This window comes from Curcuma longa, unplaced genomic scaffold (genome assembly GCF_044706935.1).
Source record: "Curcuma longa cultivar G26 ecotype Majalengka, Jawa Barat unplaced genomic scaffold, ITB_CL_G26_1.1 utg509_np1212_2302976_RagTag, whole genome shotgun sequence".
In the NCBI taxonomy this organism is placed as follows: domain Eukaryota; kingdom Viridiplantae; phylum Streptophyta; class Magnoliopsida; order Zingiberales; family Zingiberaceae; genus Curcuma; species Curcuma longa.
Window position 1 is genome coordinate 1,130,741 of NW_027435603.1, and position 15,745 is coordinate 1,146,485.

The 15,745-nt window shown below is 33.4% G+C and overlaps 1 protein-coding gene across 3 annotated transcripts; it reads left to right on the forward strand.

Annotated features, from left to right (window-relative positions):
• The first annotated feature begins 83 nt into the window (after window positions 1-83).
• LOC141820623 (sucrose nonfermenting 4-like protein) lies at window positions 84-15,664 on the forward strand. 3 transcript variants are annotated; one of them, XM_074707973.1, is made up of 14 exons: window positions 84-238; window positions 322-811; window positions 1,331-1,418; window positions 1,727-1,912; window positions 5,203-5,310; window positions 5,396-5,455; window positions 5,921-6,010; window positions 9,061-9,192; window positions 9,998-10,142; window positions 10,234-10,407; window positions 11,611-11,674; window positions 11,817-11,886; window positions 15,128-15,245; window positions 15,325-15,664. In XM_074707973.1, the coding sequence occupies exons 2-14, from the start codon at window positions 687-689 to the stop codon at window positions 15,420-15,422; spliced, it is 1,458 nt and encodes a 485-aa protein (XP_074564074.1). In that variant the 5' UTR covers window positions 84-238; window positions 322-686; the 3' UTR covers window positions 15,423-15,664. The 3 variants fall into 3 exon arrangements, with proteins under 3 accessions (XP_074564074.1, XP_074564075.1, XP_074564076.1); XM_074707974.1 differs by having other exon boundaries at window positions 332-811; XM_074707975.1 differs by having other exon boundaries at window positions 108-174; window positions 332-811.
• The last annotated feature ends 81 nt before the right edge of the window (window positions 15,665-15,745 follow it).

Consider the following 15,745-nt stretch of genomic DNA (forward strand, 5'->3'; position numbering starts at 1 on the left):
TTCCAGAAGTGGAATATAATCTTTTTGTTTAAAAAAACTCTTCCCCATTATTCTCTTTCCTACGTCTCCTTTGTTTCCTCCGCTTGCCTTTTGGTTTCCTGCGCTGCTCCGAGCGATTGATGATGGCGTTCGTCTCAGCTGCCCCTGCTTGCTCCCGTGGGAAGCCTTGATTTGGTTGTTGTTGTTGATCTATTTTGGTGGTTCAGTTTTTATTCTGACGGAAAATTAGGGTTTTTTGGTTAGTTCCGACAAAAACTGTGGTTGAATTGGTCGAGGGATTATAGTTGCATTTTTTTGACTGGATTTTTGTTCACTTGTTAGAAAATTGCAGGGTCTGGCGTCGGGTTTACTTCCCACCTGAACAAATTGAGGGTTTTTGTCATTTCTGGTTCCCTGAATTTAAAGCGAACAAAACTGCGCATTTATGGTCGTTCTTTGGCAAACCGGTGGGCAAAAGCTAACTCCGTGACTTACTGGCCATGTGAGATTGGAGGCACCTGTTACAGAAGAAATAAATTGGAGGTTTTGATTTCGATGGAGTATGTATCTGCTTCTTGCTGTATCCGTGATGTTTCTTGCAGAAGAGAAGCACTGGAGGTTAAGGCGGGTTTTCTTGGGTGATAACTTTACTTGAGATTATTCGAGGCATCTTTAACGAGACAGTGTTTTCTGAAAGTTTTAGACGGATGTTTCCTGCTGGAACCGACTGTACACAAGATGCAGGTGGGATTTCTGTTAGCGTGCGAATTCCATGGATCTTTGTTTGGCGTTATGGTGGGAATAGGGTTTCTGTGATTGGCTCATTTACAAGGTGAGCTCCTTCCTCTTGAACACTACTTTTTTTTTCCCAAACATTTTCTTCTGATTATTTGTGTTGTGTAAATCGTAGAAAATAAGAAGTTATTCCATTGACCAATTTTTAAAATTTTGCTAAAAAGATTCTGAACACTGTGCTTGATCACGTAGGGATCTACATTTCTGTCTTAAGCAGTAAACAAGCTCTTTCTTTGAACATACTAATGTTGATTTCTATGAACCATTTATATTCTGTTAAAATGGCCCCTTTGTTTATTCGTTTATTCTATGAAATCTCAAGAGTGTGGATCGTGAAGTGAAATTGTCACTAATCATAATGAACTATAATTATAAATTATATGACCGGGACAGCTAAACTGGTGCATTTATTGATGCACATTTACATGCGTATATAGTTTATTTTATTTTATTTTTTGCAAAACTTTGTAGTACAAAATGCTAAGTACAGAACTTTATCATATATGGAAATTTAGGCATTACTTTCTATTTTATCATTTTTAATTTTCAATCTCAGGTGGACTGAACGGGTAGAAATGGCCCCTGTGGAGGGAGATCCTACTGTATTTCAGGTTACGTGCAGCTTATCACCTGGCATTCATCAGGTCAGTATGAGTTTATTGTTCTTATCACTCAGCGATTTGTAATGAATTTCTTCTTATGAAGGGTAATGTTTCTTTTCTGGTCTCAATTATGTATGACTTGCATGCACCTTGATAAGAAAAACCAATAGTTTACCTTGTGTTACTGATTCTTGATGTTGATTAGTATAAATGTGTTGCACAACATTAAATTCTATGTTGCTTTGGTTATCTGTGCATGATTAAGTCTATTTAAATGCCAATCTTTAGGTGTATGAGATTCTCTTTCAATTTGTGCATTTAGCTCACATCTTTATTACCTTTCTGTGCAGTATATGTTCTTTGTTGATGGTGCATGGCGGCATGATGAACAACAGCCTCATGTGATGAGTGCTTATGGAATAGTTAACACTCTTATTCTTAATCAAGAAGCTAATCCTATACGTGCTCTTTTGCATTCTGAGGTACCTGGTAATAGAATGAACATGGATGTGGACCATGAGAACTCCCCAATTGTGGTAAGTCCACCATCACATGATTAGTATTCTAGCTATTACATCAAGAATCAATTTATGCACTCTGTATTCCAGTAGATTTTAGAGAATAAGCATGTTTAGCTTGGCATCACAAAAGCCTTAAGCAAGTTCTGCAAATCTTGAGGTGATCTATAAGCCCCTCATGAGAGTGGGAGAGTAGAGAAAAGATGATAATTACTGGGCTTTCTATCATTCATATTATATTCTGTTATTTTTATCATGCTCTATACCATCTATATCAGTGTCCCCAGTAGTAGTGTCTCTATGGCCCACAGTGACCTTTGTATGATTGGTATTGAACTTCTACCTATTCCTATCAGGTAACAAGTGCAACACTTGACAATTGCACTATCCAACTACATACCAGTCTTGATGTTTTCTAGGACCTAACTCGCTTTTGTCAAATGATATAAATGAAGAATTTTAACAGTGCCTATGCAAGTTATAATGTATGAGTTAGTGGAGCTGATTACCTTCTGTGTCCTATCCTTTGACTATCATGTGTTTCCTAGTCATATTTTGAATAGGTACTGAATCAATAATAAAAGTAACAACAGTGGAGTTATATTTTAACATAATAGTTGATACAAGATCAGAGGATAATATCTAACATGTAAAATAGATGAAAGGGATAATGCAGATGATAGAGTTGCAATTCTTTTGTCATCTCTGTTTAAGAGTGATATATTGCTTTACAAGATTTTAACTGCATAGTCGAACCTTTTACGTTGATATATTACTTAGGCAATATGAGTTGCTACAAAGTGATAGACAAGTTTCTTAAATGAATAACAATTCACCATTATTTTAAAAAGTGTTTTATGCAGTTGCACATGTCCTCATATACATATGCAATGACTCACATACATCAAGCTATATATATATATATATATATATATATATATATATATATATATATATATATATATATATATATATATATATATATATATATAAGAAGTTCATTGGAATTTAATATCTTCAAGAATAAAGTTGACAAGAAGATGATTGTTCTAATTTAGGTTTAGTTTAATCCAGGTATAAAATGTCATGGTTGTCAAAATATTTTGTTGCCTTAGATAGCCCTAAGTTGGTTTGGTATTGGCAAAGATCTATTCAATTTTTCCTGAATTATTGGGCATCTTATAATGATTAGCGTAGATGGCAAATATCTATTCAATTTGTTCTAAATCAGCAAGAAATGATTTAAATTTCACTAGAAAAGGATTGGCACCATTAAGTTTGGTCAAATCAAGTGAAAAAATGGACAATATCAGTTGAAACTTGGTCAAATTAGGATGATTTTGAAAAACTAGACAGCTCTGAATTTGACAAATTTGCACGAGGAGGAGAGAGTCTTCCTCACTTGAATTTCTTAGCCTTGGTGTATATGTAGATCGACAATTAGTTCAAAGCTCACTTGTCCATTCTTGCCGCTACTAGTATTTCACTACATAACATCTCGCTCACCTCTTTCTTACTGTTGATCACGAGCAACCCTAAAAAACTTCTATTTGAATAAAACCTGATTCAAATGTAATAAGGATCCAACTAAATCCTATGACATGGAACATTAAAGAATACTAGATTTTTATTGAAAAATATAGATGTTATTAGATAAAATTTCATTTGCCCAGGTTTACTTTTTTTTTTCATTTTGTTCCCTATATTTTAGAATATTAAATTTTACTTCTATAGTCTGCAAAATATAAATAAAATATCCCTCTTCCATCAATACTAATGGAGAGGACCTATTTATTTATGTGCAACACATGTGACAAGGCTAGGTGAGAGTTCGAAAAGGCAAAATTGTGATTTCAGTATATATTTCCTTGTTTAATTTTTGTGTGTTTCTTAAACCTTTCAAAATTTCAACTTTCTTCTTCTCAAACTGCTTTAGATCTCATCATAATCTTTTCTCAAACGAGCTGGAATCTAAAAACAACTCCGTTCTCACACATAGTATGTGTGAAAGGGATGCCCACCTTCTCCCTTCTTTTTTTTACTATTGCCATATCAATTGGTTGCATGGCATTTTTTTGTTGCATGGTCCATTAACGATCTCTAATAGAAGAACACCATAGTTGTAAACAACTCATTTCCTTGCTATAAGTGATAAATAACATTTCAAATAAAAGGAACAAATTTCTATAGTGCAAAATGCTAATCTCATTCTATTCGATTAATTAAACCATTTAAACTTAAATTTGTTGGATATGCCTTTAGTTTGTTTTCAAGCTCATGTGCTCGGGAAATCATTGTTTCCACAGGAGAAGAAAAGTAAAGTGTTAAGGTAAGGGATTTCCTTTCTATTTTTAAACTATGGGGACATATGGATGCAAAATGAAAAAGCAGGCAAACAATAAAATGAATTTATCTTATATTAATAATATGGATTTATTTAGTTATTCTTTATAATAAAGGTTAATTATTCATAATGTGATAGATATAATAAGTTATTAAATGATTCTGTCGAATAATAATAAAATTTTATCAGTGATTTCAAATACTTGATATTATGCTGATATATTTATTCTATTAATCAAATTTAATTAATTATATTATTTATTAGTTATATTATTATATTATTATTATTATTTCCATTTAGAATTATTAGTAATTTCACATATAGTGATAAAAAAATGGCTAATTCTTAAAATTGTTGAATATCTTTTGTAATCTCATTTATGGAATAATTTTATACTTTTCTTTATTGTTACTTGCCTACCAATTCTGGTTTCCAATTCTACCTATCTGATACAATGCTACAAAGATTTTTTTGACCATTCTATCTCGATACCTATTGATGACCATGGTAAAAATCAATAGAATGAGAAAGAGATTCTTTGACTAAAAAGAAAGGATGTAAACTAATTAATACAAAGGAATAATTATTTGTAAAAAAATTCTTTTTTTTTTTGCATGTAGACAACAAAAACTTGTATGCTATTTAGTAATCTCTTAATTATTATTTAAATTATATTTTGAAAGTGTAATGCTGGTTATATTTTCTCCTAAGATGCATATGCACCACTTGATAACTTGATTGCAAACCACTTACTTCTCTTTTTTAAAACCTTGTATTTTATAGTAGAAAGAAGAAATACATGCAGAATACATGCTAGGAAAAAAATTCAAAATATGCTTAAACAGGTATAATTACAATAATTAGGAAGAATAAATATCCTTAGTAGATACGAGTCTAGTGAAAGAGGTACCTAATTCTATGCAAATCTAGATCAACCATTTCATGCACAGATACTTCCTTGCAGGTGTCAAATTTGAGGATTTCAGAGGCTGATATTGGAATATCTCGTGATTGCATATCTGAATTCTTGTCCACTCGTGCTGCTTATGAGTTGCTTCCTGATTCAGGGAAGGTATACTATTATACTGTTCACTTCTATGGTGAACAAAATTAGTACACTATCCACTCCTTGATTCAGTAACTATAATATTCTGCAGGTTATAGCTCTTGAAGTCAGTTTGCCAATAAAGCAAGCATTCCATATCCTTTATGAGCAGGTAGTATCCTCTGTAGATGTGGAAACAATTTCAAGCTATAGTTTTATTCATGACTATATTTTTCTTTTTCATTTGATTATATTCATGTAATAGAGAAATCAGTTAATTAATGAGGAAACATGATCACCTGTAAGTCAGTGGTTTATTGTTACCTGAATTCATCACAAAGGTTTGGAAGAAATTAGAGATATAATTCATTGGAGCGTGTATATTCCACCCTCACTCAGAAGATGAGTAAACGGGATTCATGTATATAACTAACCAGTTAACAGAAAAACAGGGACAACCATTTGGTTTCACGCTTTGGAGTTCAAATTACTAGAATTTGCTTTTATGTCATGAACACAATGTGTATAGAGCTTCTTTTGTGGGACTATGAACATTTTTTCCATGATAGATTTGCTTGTTACTCATTGGATGTTCAATTACTGATGCATTTTTTCCTTCAAACTGCATGTTTGTCAGGGTATTCCTGTTGCTCCCTTACTGGATACTTGTAGTGGAGAATTTGTGGGAGTACTCAGTCCGTTGGATTTTATATTAATTCTAAAAGAGGTAGAGTTGAATATTGACAAATCAGGATCGTAATTTTTTCTTTTATCTAAGTGGAGCTACTTCTTGTTGAAGTTAAGTATAAGATTTGTAGGAGTTTTTTTCTTCACTGCATCTTTTTTCACTTGTTTAGGGTTCATAAATGGCATCAGTTCATTTTGGAATATTTGTTAAAACTCTCTGGTTGGATTGGTCTATCTGATTATCTATTTTTGTGTAGATTAGTATTGGCTGTTAGGTTGACTAATAGAACATTTGTCTATCGCTGTGGCAAAATGTAGATTCTAGTTTGTAATCTGCTGTTGGCTCCTTGAGAACTGAATTCCTCAGGTTCATATATATATATATATATATATATTGGAATGATAAAATCATCCATCATCTTTTTCTTTCAAATGCTCTTTCTATGTTGTCTTCTTCTGTTCTGACACTATTACTTCATCATGCACTGATTTTTGATACACCATAAAAATGTGATTCGACTCTGTATCAATGCGTAATTAGTCAGTTCATTTTTCTACCAATACACACTTCTCTGAATCAATAATGAAAATAGTAGAAGGAAAAAGGTCAAGCATTTTAATTTTAATAAATAAAGAGAAGATGTGGCATCTCAATAGTCTTCTCCAAAAAAAGGGAAAAAAAAAGGGGAACAATGTTTTCTGTATCTCTTTCATTTTTCATTTTTCTATTTGTTTTAACAACAATTAAAAAGTTGTAGTTGTTGCCGAAATTCTTGAATGATACTCCTGTTAGCCAATGTTGAAGAACTCTTGCTTTCATAATTTTCAAATTTAGCCTAGGATTATGATGAATTAAGGACAAGCATTTTTGTATACAGGCTATCACCATGATGATGAAACAATATGTGAATAAAAGATGAGAAGGAGCTAAGGACCTGCAGTGGGATAGGATCTATATTTTAATCTGAGATGTGTAGAAGTAACATCTTTTTGGGATGGATGGATTCCTAGAATTAGCATTCCATAGGGTATCTTCTTTTAAAATATTTTATCCCTGTCATATCATCTTTAAGTTTACTTTTTGATTCTTTTCACCTCATAGGCCCAAACACATTTATTACTTTTTATTTTGTGTTGACCAAAATTTATGTTGAACTTATATTGGTAATTTCTTGTATTGCTAGTTTCTCAATTCATATGTTTTTCAGTTAATTGATAAATATTTTATTTTTATATAAATATGTTGGATGCAAAAAAAAAAGAGTGAAGGAAAGACAAGTATCAGAGAACTTTGACATGACAATTCTAAAATCCATTCAATGCATGCATTTTTTAACAAAGAAATGAATTTGTTTTATATATTTATTTATTTGGGATATAATGACCGTGTGCACAAGTTGAGCTTCTAGGATATGGGATACTCGTATTGCCATGGAGCGCTAGAAAGTTGTGCTAGAATAAATATGGTGCCAGCAGTAGATAGACAATCATGGATGGCTTTAAAAGTAGGATCTTGCCATTTAAAGGAATTCTGAACATGATTGTATAATGAGGATATTTAGTTGGAAACAGGAAACTAGATCTGTGACTAAGTAGGAAAAATATTTCCAAATAAAAAAAAAGGCAGCCCGGTGCACGAAGCTCCCGCCATGCGGGGTCCGGGGAAAGGATCCATCGTACGCAGCCTTACCTTGCCTTTGGCAAGAGGCTGTTTCCAGGATTTGAACCCGTGATCTCTAGGTCACATGGCAGCAACCTTACCGTTGCGCCAAGGCTCCCCTTCAGGAAAAATATTTCCAAATATAAAATTGAAAAAGCAGTGGTGGAGATGCAGAATACACAACCTTGCAAAGGTGGATGGATTCATAGCTGAAAACAGTGACGACAGTTGCAGCAGCGGCGGCGGAGGCTGAGGATAAGATTGAGAGAGAGGAGAGGAGAGAGAGAGGGATGTTGCCAGTGGTGCATAGAGGAGGGGAGCGATGACCGGTCAGGTTGCTGGTGCTGGAAGAAGAGGGAAAGAAGAGGAAGAAGAAGGAAGAGGAGGAGGGTGAGGTGTCTAGGAAAAAGGCCGGTGTGTGGCGTGTGGAGGAGGAAGAAGATGTGTGGGAGAGAAATCACGCTATAGAAAGAGAGGAGAGATAACATTATCTCTAAATTCAAAAAATTTGTTAAATCATTATAAACCTCCACTTAAAATTTTTTGGTTCGTCCATAAATTAGCCAAAACAAGTCTAAATTAACCCCCAGTTCAAACCCACGTAACCCTAATTACCACACCTACCTAATGTGTCAATCCAAACCAATGTTCAGAATCTTGAACCTTGTCGAAGTTTCAATTTTTTACTGGAACAATGTTATTTCGGTATCGTGTTAATGTTTTGATGCATGGTATTAGTAATGGATTAGAGTTGAAGAAGGAGATGAATCATAGGAAGTAGTTTGTATCAAGCAGGTTTTAAATCTTATACTATATTGCGAAAAGATCGAAATATATCATTCTGGTAAATTATCGAAATTCGATATCACTCAACATAGATAATGTCTCTTTCTTTTGTTTCATCTCCTTCCTCCTTTAAGTTTCAATTAGTCATTGGCACCATGCATCAGTGCGTCGGCGCGATATTGGAATAATATCTTTCTTATCAAAGACTGAAACTACGACAAAGCTCCAAATTTTGAACTTTGGTGCCAAGCAGTATCGAATTTTGATGATTTACTGGAACGATACATTTCGATCATTTCGCTTAGCATGGTATGAGATTTAAAACAATGATCCAAACCCAATTCGATTTCAACTCAATGGCCAAATCTTATTTTGACAATTTGGTTTGATTTATTTTTTTATTTAACAGTTTTAGAAAAAATAAATTTAGTATGTTATTGATTCGATTTATTATTATTATTATTGTCACGGAAATTTTTTGATAAAAATTCAATATTTAAACAGCATCTATTGGCATGAAACCAATGTACATATCCCACGTGGCATTCTCACAAGTTTAGTCCTTACAGACAATAGCTTTAAAATGTACCAACTAAGATTTGTATTTTGATGTTTCATTTACTTCGTTTTTTTCTTTTTCACAGTTAAGTAGTCATGCTTCAAATTTGACAGAGGAAGAGCTTGAGACACATACTATTTCTGCCTGGAAAGAGGCAAAGCAACAGCTATCGAGTCAAATGGTTTTGCATGGACCGACTCAAAGACAGCTAATCCATGTAACTTTTCTGGCTGCTGTTTTTCTATTATTTGTCCTTTTGACATGGTGCGATAGTTGTTTTTTTAGTTCTATAAAGTAGCTTCTTCTGATTGCAACAGGTGTTCTTAAACTAACTTGAAGTAGTTAGTTTATCTCTATACATTACTAAGAGCCATTTGATTTTCAATTTTTTTTAAAATGAAGTTTCTGACTGTTCTACAAGCACACTGAGACCATTTTATTCCTATTCATAAGGATCATCTTTTCATGAACTTATGTGGAGAAAGATGAAAGACCATTTTAAAATGAGTTTTGACGATCCAATTCGAGTGAACCATAGTGCTGCAATCCAACCGTGCCAACTACGTTAGGAGGCCACGGGTTGGTCATCTACCTTGTCGGTAGTCCCGATAGTCCTTCTTCAAGACCCAAAAGGGAGGTTGGTAGCCTCGAGTTCTTCTCGTCACAGTTCGGAGGGGAATATAACTGTATTGGAGGACATAAACTAATCGTGTTGCTAGATGCTCCTTTATCATTTTCTTTGTTTGCATCACCCTTCCTTTCATGATTATGCCTGATTTTTGTTTCTCCAATCTACTTAGATGTCTTAGTTGGCTGCTTGTTAGAGTTGTTCATTTTATCATTTCACATTTGACTTTTTCTACTCTGAATTTTAGTCCTCCAAGTTGTTCTTTGTGTTATTCTCGTTTCAATCCATATGTAAATGTATTTGTCATTAATTTAGATGTGTTATCAATGTAAGTACAACTGGTTTTCACCATTCAAATTTTGAGATCACCATCAGTTAACGTCTTTTGTTTTAGGCTGGGCCTTATGATTCATTGAAAGAAGTAGCACTGAAAATATTGCAAAATCGCATCGCTACAATTCCAATAGTTCACTCATTGTTGCAAGAGGATTCCTTCCCACATTTGCTTCATCTTGCATCCCTTTCAGGAATATTAAGATGTAAGTTTTAAAATTTATTAACTACCAGAGTAGTTTACCTTAATGACGAGTAACTGATGCTTTCTCAGCAAAATTTGTCTTAAAATTTCAGGTATCTGCAGGCATTTTAGGCAATTTTCTAATTCAGTGCCCATTTTGCAACAAGCAATATGTACTATTCCTTTAGGCACATGGGTTTCAAGAGTTGGTGAATCAAATGGGAATCAGCTGGCAAAGTTGAAACCGAATGAATCACTAAGTCGTGCTTTAACATTGTTGGTGCAAGGTAAACTCAAGTCTTGGATTAAGTTTGTTAGTGGTCCAAGGTAAATTGAGTGTTGGATTAAGTTAGGTCAAGTTGATAGCCAAAGAACTATCTCAACTTTTATATGCTACACAAGTACCATTTATTCTCCCTCTCAAGTTGAAGAATATATATCATTTATTCCCAGTTTGTCACTCCTAGGTTCCACTTGTACTCCTGTGAGTCTTTAATAAGCAATTATAGTAATTGATCATGAGGACCAACAAAGTCTTAATCTCCTTGCTCACCGCCTCCACACATACAAAATGCTGGTCTAGTTCAATATGTTTGTTTCTAATGTGTGGGTACAATAAATTTTGCATTCTGACATGGTTTTAAATATGCCAAAGGGCACATTTTCTCTTGTGTTTTTTTTTCTTTTAGATATTGTAAATGCTAATGTTTTTCTTTTTAGATATTTTTGTGGGTCGAAATGTATCACTGGACAATAAGGGTACCATTAGATTTGTGAGAGTGAGTTATATTTAAATTTTTTTCTGAGTTGTTTCAGGTCATCAACCTGATTTAGCTAATTACCTTTATTGCCTTCTCATGCACAAAGTACAAAAACCTGAGCATGAGGCTTTGATGATCTTATCTAGCTGTTATTTTAACCTTCATAATGCCATAATCATTTTTTAGTATCATTGGATCAGTTTTCTATTTTCAAACTGCACTCCTGTTCCTGCTATGTTCGTAAAGTCTAAATTCTTGACTCTTTTGGATTAATTCACATATCCTCTCATCACCATGCAGGGACGTAGCTAAAATGGAGTCAGTGACCTCACTGAAATTGCCTAACAACTATGTATTAAAGAATTAAAATTATGCATCAACTTCATTTAAGTTTGTCTTTTAATTTTAATGGTCTGATTCTTTCAATCGGTTTGTTATTTTTAATTTCGTTTTTTAAATCTTACTTTACTGTTATGCCAATGTTAAATAATTGACCCATATTTATGAATATCATAAAACAAATTCATAAGTTAGGTTTTGTTATGAGCCTTCATTCATAAATAAATCTTATTCATCTTCTTTTTCATATTTAATCTATTTATTTCAGGAAATTTATGTATTTATTTATGCACATGTTCTTCTCTTTTACTTTATTTATCCCACTCTAATAGTTCTCTCAACTTCATTATCACCAAGTTAGCTTATGTTACATCACCAATTAATATGCAGCTCAAGTTAGTTCGATTCCAATAGTCGATGACAATGACCGCTTGTTGGACACATACTCTAGAAGGTATTCTATTCAAACTCAATACTGCTGTACTCTTTCAATTTATTCCGAAATTTTATACTTAACACACAAGTTAATTACATCTCGTACACCTGCAATCATCCAATTTCTTAATTAATAGTTTTGTTCTATATTGCAACTTCAGCGACATCATATCTTTGGCTAAAGACAAGGTTTATGCACGAATTCACCTGGATGAAACAAGTATTTACCAGGTAAAGTGGAAACTTTCTTGTATTGATTCCTTCTATCTTTGGAATGTCTGAATTATTATATTAATCTGAGATTAATTCAGACTTTTCTTGCAATGTGAATTTTCACTCCTTGCTTTGGAACTTCAAATCGTTACTTGGGTTTGTAGTCAGATCTATTTTTTATTCATAATCTTCTTATTGTATTTGCCCACATGAACGGTGAACATCTTATCTTATTTTTGGAACAGATGTGGTTATGTTGTGATAATATAATTATAATCCTTATGGTCTAAGGTTCCATCGATCACATTCCAAAGAACCTGCTGCTGGATAGTTTGTATGAAACTTGCCATCTGTTCACCTATTATTATTTTGAATTATGAATGCTTACTCAACTTTTCTCTTATTGTTAGGTGCGTGGTTTAAATCCTGGTCAGACTAGTTCTTACTTCTGACTACAGTTCTAACTATTTAACTATTTAGGTTGGCTAAATTGATCCTATTCTGCCATTGGACTCTTCTAGTATTTACTCTCTGTTAATTATTTTGTCCAATGACATCATGCAGTTGAATTTGTATATGATTTAATAGCTCACTACCTTACTGCCCTATAGGTTGCTAATGCCATCCTCATCAAGCTATGTCAGTTCCAACTATTTAGGGTTGGTTATTTGAATTTTTCTCCATGGAGATTTTTTCCATTGAGAGCTGAAAACAACATAGGATAACTCAAATATGTAAACAAGTCAAATAAATTGACCTAATTATTAAGTAAATTAATTTGGAAAATATTCACTGCTTTTGATGCCCCATAACTCTTTAGGAAATTAAATTAGTTTAGATTATGCAAAAAAATATTTTTTAAAAATATTCAGTATTATTATAATTTATATAGTTTTATTAGACATGAATGATATGACACAAATTGATAGTTATAATATTAATATGTTGCTATTTTATCTTTTGTTGAAGTTCTTGTCTTTGCTACATTCAATTTTTGTATATATTGTTATTATCTTATTCGACAAGGGGATGCTGATGAAGATACCATTGTTCATTAATAGGGTAAACAATGAGTGATCAAATGGTTATAAGATTGTAGTATGACCCACTATAGTGTTAGCTATTAGGAAGCAACATGTATAAAATAGTTATTGTTGTAGAGGAGAATGCTAAAATGTGTGAAGTTGTTAGATAGGTAAAACAAAAAACCATAGTTAGAGATATCAGAATATAATACAGTGGGAGATTAGAAGGTGCATGGAACATTAGTCATTGTTATAAAAAAATTGATCATTACTAATATAGCATTCGTTACATGGAGCTCAATGTTGCAATGCAATTTCTATATTTGATCCCAAATAATTAATACATTTATGGTTTTGATGATGATTGTTTCTAATTACCTAACAATTTTTATTAACAAAGTTTGCTTGGTCACATCATAATCTTAACACTGGACCTGTAGGTTGATTCTGGGATCAAGTTATTGTATGAATCAATGGTATCAAAATTGCATATGGGATACGGGTATCAAACATTGCATTTTAAATTACGATATCCTTTTATGGGATTTGTCACTCATTATTGGCAATACAATACTTAATATGGATAGTATTTTTCACCTTTGACCATGGGAAGCCATCTCATCATTTGGATTGCCATATGATGGATTTCCCACCCAATGGAATTTATAACTTGTGGTCATATAGTAGTATTTGACTTCTTTTTTCAAGTATAATCATCTAGGGTAAATTTGTATGCTGTGTATTTTATTGGATTTCCCACCCAATAAAATTAGATTTGTATGCTGTGTATAATAGTTCTTTGTTAAACCTCGGGTGAATTTGTGAACCAATGATGATAATATTATCCACATGGAGAAATCTGTAGTACATTGGTGGTAATTTATATGGTACAACCAATTTAAGAGTGCTATGCTGAGAGCAATCCTTCATACCAGGGATCTTGCATTCAAGTCAAGACTGTTGTTGGTTATACACTTATACTGGCTTATCTTTTAAAATCAGGAGGCATGTCTGTTGAGGCATTGTGTTTGCACTTAGAAATATTCCTTTTTAGATTCTCATTATCTACAACACTTTATTCATCATTATCATCCACTTACAAATGCATGATATTAATATTCTCCAAATTCTCTATGACAATAAAGCACATTGTACTCTTTTGCATCTTATCACTTGCTCTCCCGTTTCACTATTATAACTTGTGATTTTGGTGAAACACAATAGCCACTTCTACAAATCTCACACATAAATAATCTCACTTGAAAGAATCAGTACTATATTTGCAATATATAACAAAAATAGGCAAAAGATTCACATAACGCGAGCCCTTGCACTCAGCTGTGTCAGGATATTTACCTCAATGTACCCATATTGATCTAATGAACCATAATCACTTGGGAGCATGGGGTCAAAGCCCAGATTACATGGCTCAAGGTTTCACCATACCACTTTCTCTATTTCGATATAAGTAATTACACATTATTTTACTCTAGGTGTTTTTGTCTCTTTTAAAAGTTTCAATTGTTGGTTAGTTTGTTATGGAATAGTTATCTAAGGTATAATCTTGAAGAGGAACTTTAAGATAGTTATCACTAAACAAGAGTTACTGAGAAAACAACTCCCCTTGTGTCTGTGTTTCACCTACATGTATAAATCTCCCAGAGCATGATAAGATTAAGATTATATGTAGCAAAAATAGAAAATCAGCTGTGTTCCCTTATATAGCCGCAAATAACATTATTTATATCCCCATTCTAATCATTTGAGGACATTTTAGTTTCTCCTTTTGAACACTAATACAATTTATCTCAAAAGTCATTTCACAAGCTCAATTTTAAGTCATACACAAGGTAAATGACATAGAGAAGCATGTAAGAATACTTGTCTTAATCGAAGAACTCTACCTTAAGTACCTCATGGATGGTTTTACTGGTCCACTTTGAACTAGTGTCATTGGAACAGTATCCTCAAGTTACCCCGTTTATTCTTCTGTTTCTGCATTATCAACTTCACTCTTCTGTGAATATCAAATTCTATTGTTCTTGATAGTTTAAGTCTGCCTTGATATAAAAGGTGGTGACTATATAAATCTTAACAAAGTGGCATGTGGCACAGCCAGTGTGGACTAGAGGTCGTTGCACAAGTGTAAAGTTTCACCATTGTCTAGCTCCCAACAGTCCTCCTAAGCTCACTCTGACAAATGAATTGCATAATCATTTTTCATGAAATTTCAGGCATTGCAGCTCAAAAACAACGCATGTTCATCTCATGGATCTTTAACTGGGCAGCGTTTCCATACATGTCTCCGGTCTGATTCCCTGCAGAAAGTAATGGAACAATTGGCAAATCCTGGTATTTAATCACACTAAAATCTGAATTCTTCATTCTAATCGATGAACTGTGCTTGAACTATTCCTGTCAATTGATCTAGGGGTGCGCCGTGTGATTATTGTGGAAGATGCAACTAACCGCGTAGAAGGCATAATTTCCCTGAGTGATGTATTCAGGTTCTTGTTCAGCATGCCATAAGCGAACGAAGCCATTCATCAGATCATTTAACTCTGCCAAAGTTGTTTAGCCCACGGCTTTTAGAAAAGACTAATGGAATTATTTACATACATGCAGATTTTTTATCTTTTCCTCTTGATTTGTTTATCGATTCAATAGGCCTCATTGTTTAGAGCTTGGCCCCTGTTCATTGGCCACACCGAGATCTGTAGATGAGAGGAACTAATTTTGATCTCGATCTTGAAAATCATTTTCCATTCCAATTGTGCAATGCTAATGGTTCACCATACATATATCAAGAGCACATGAATGAGACAATGGAAAACCATTAATGTTATTGCCAA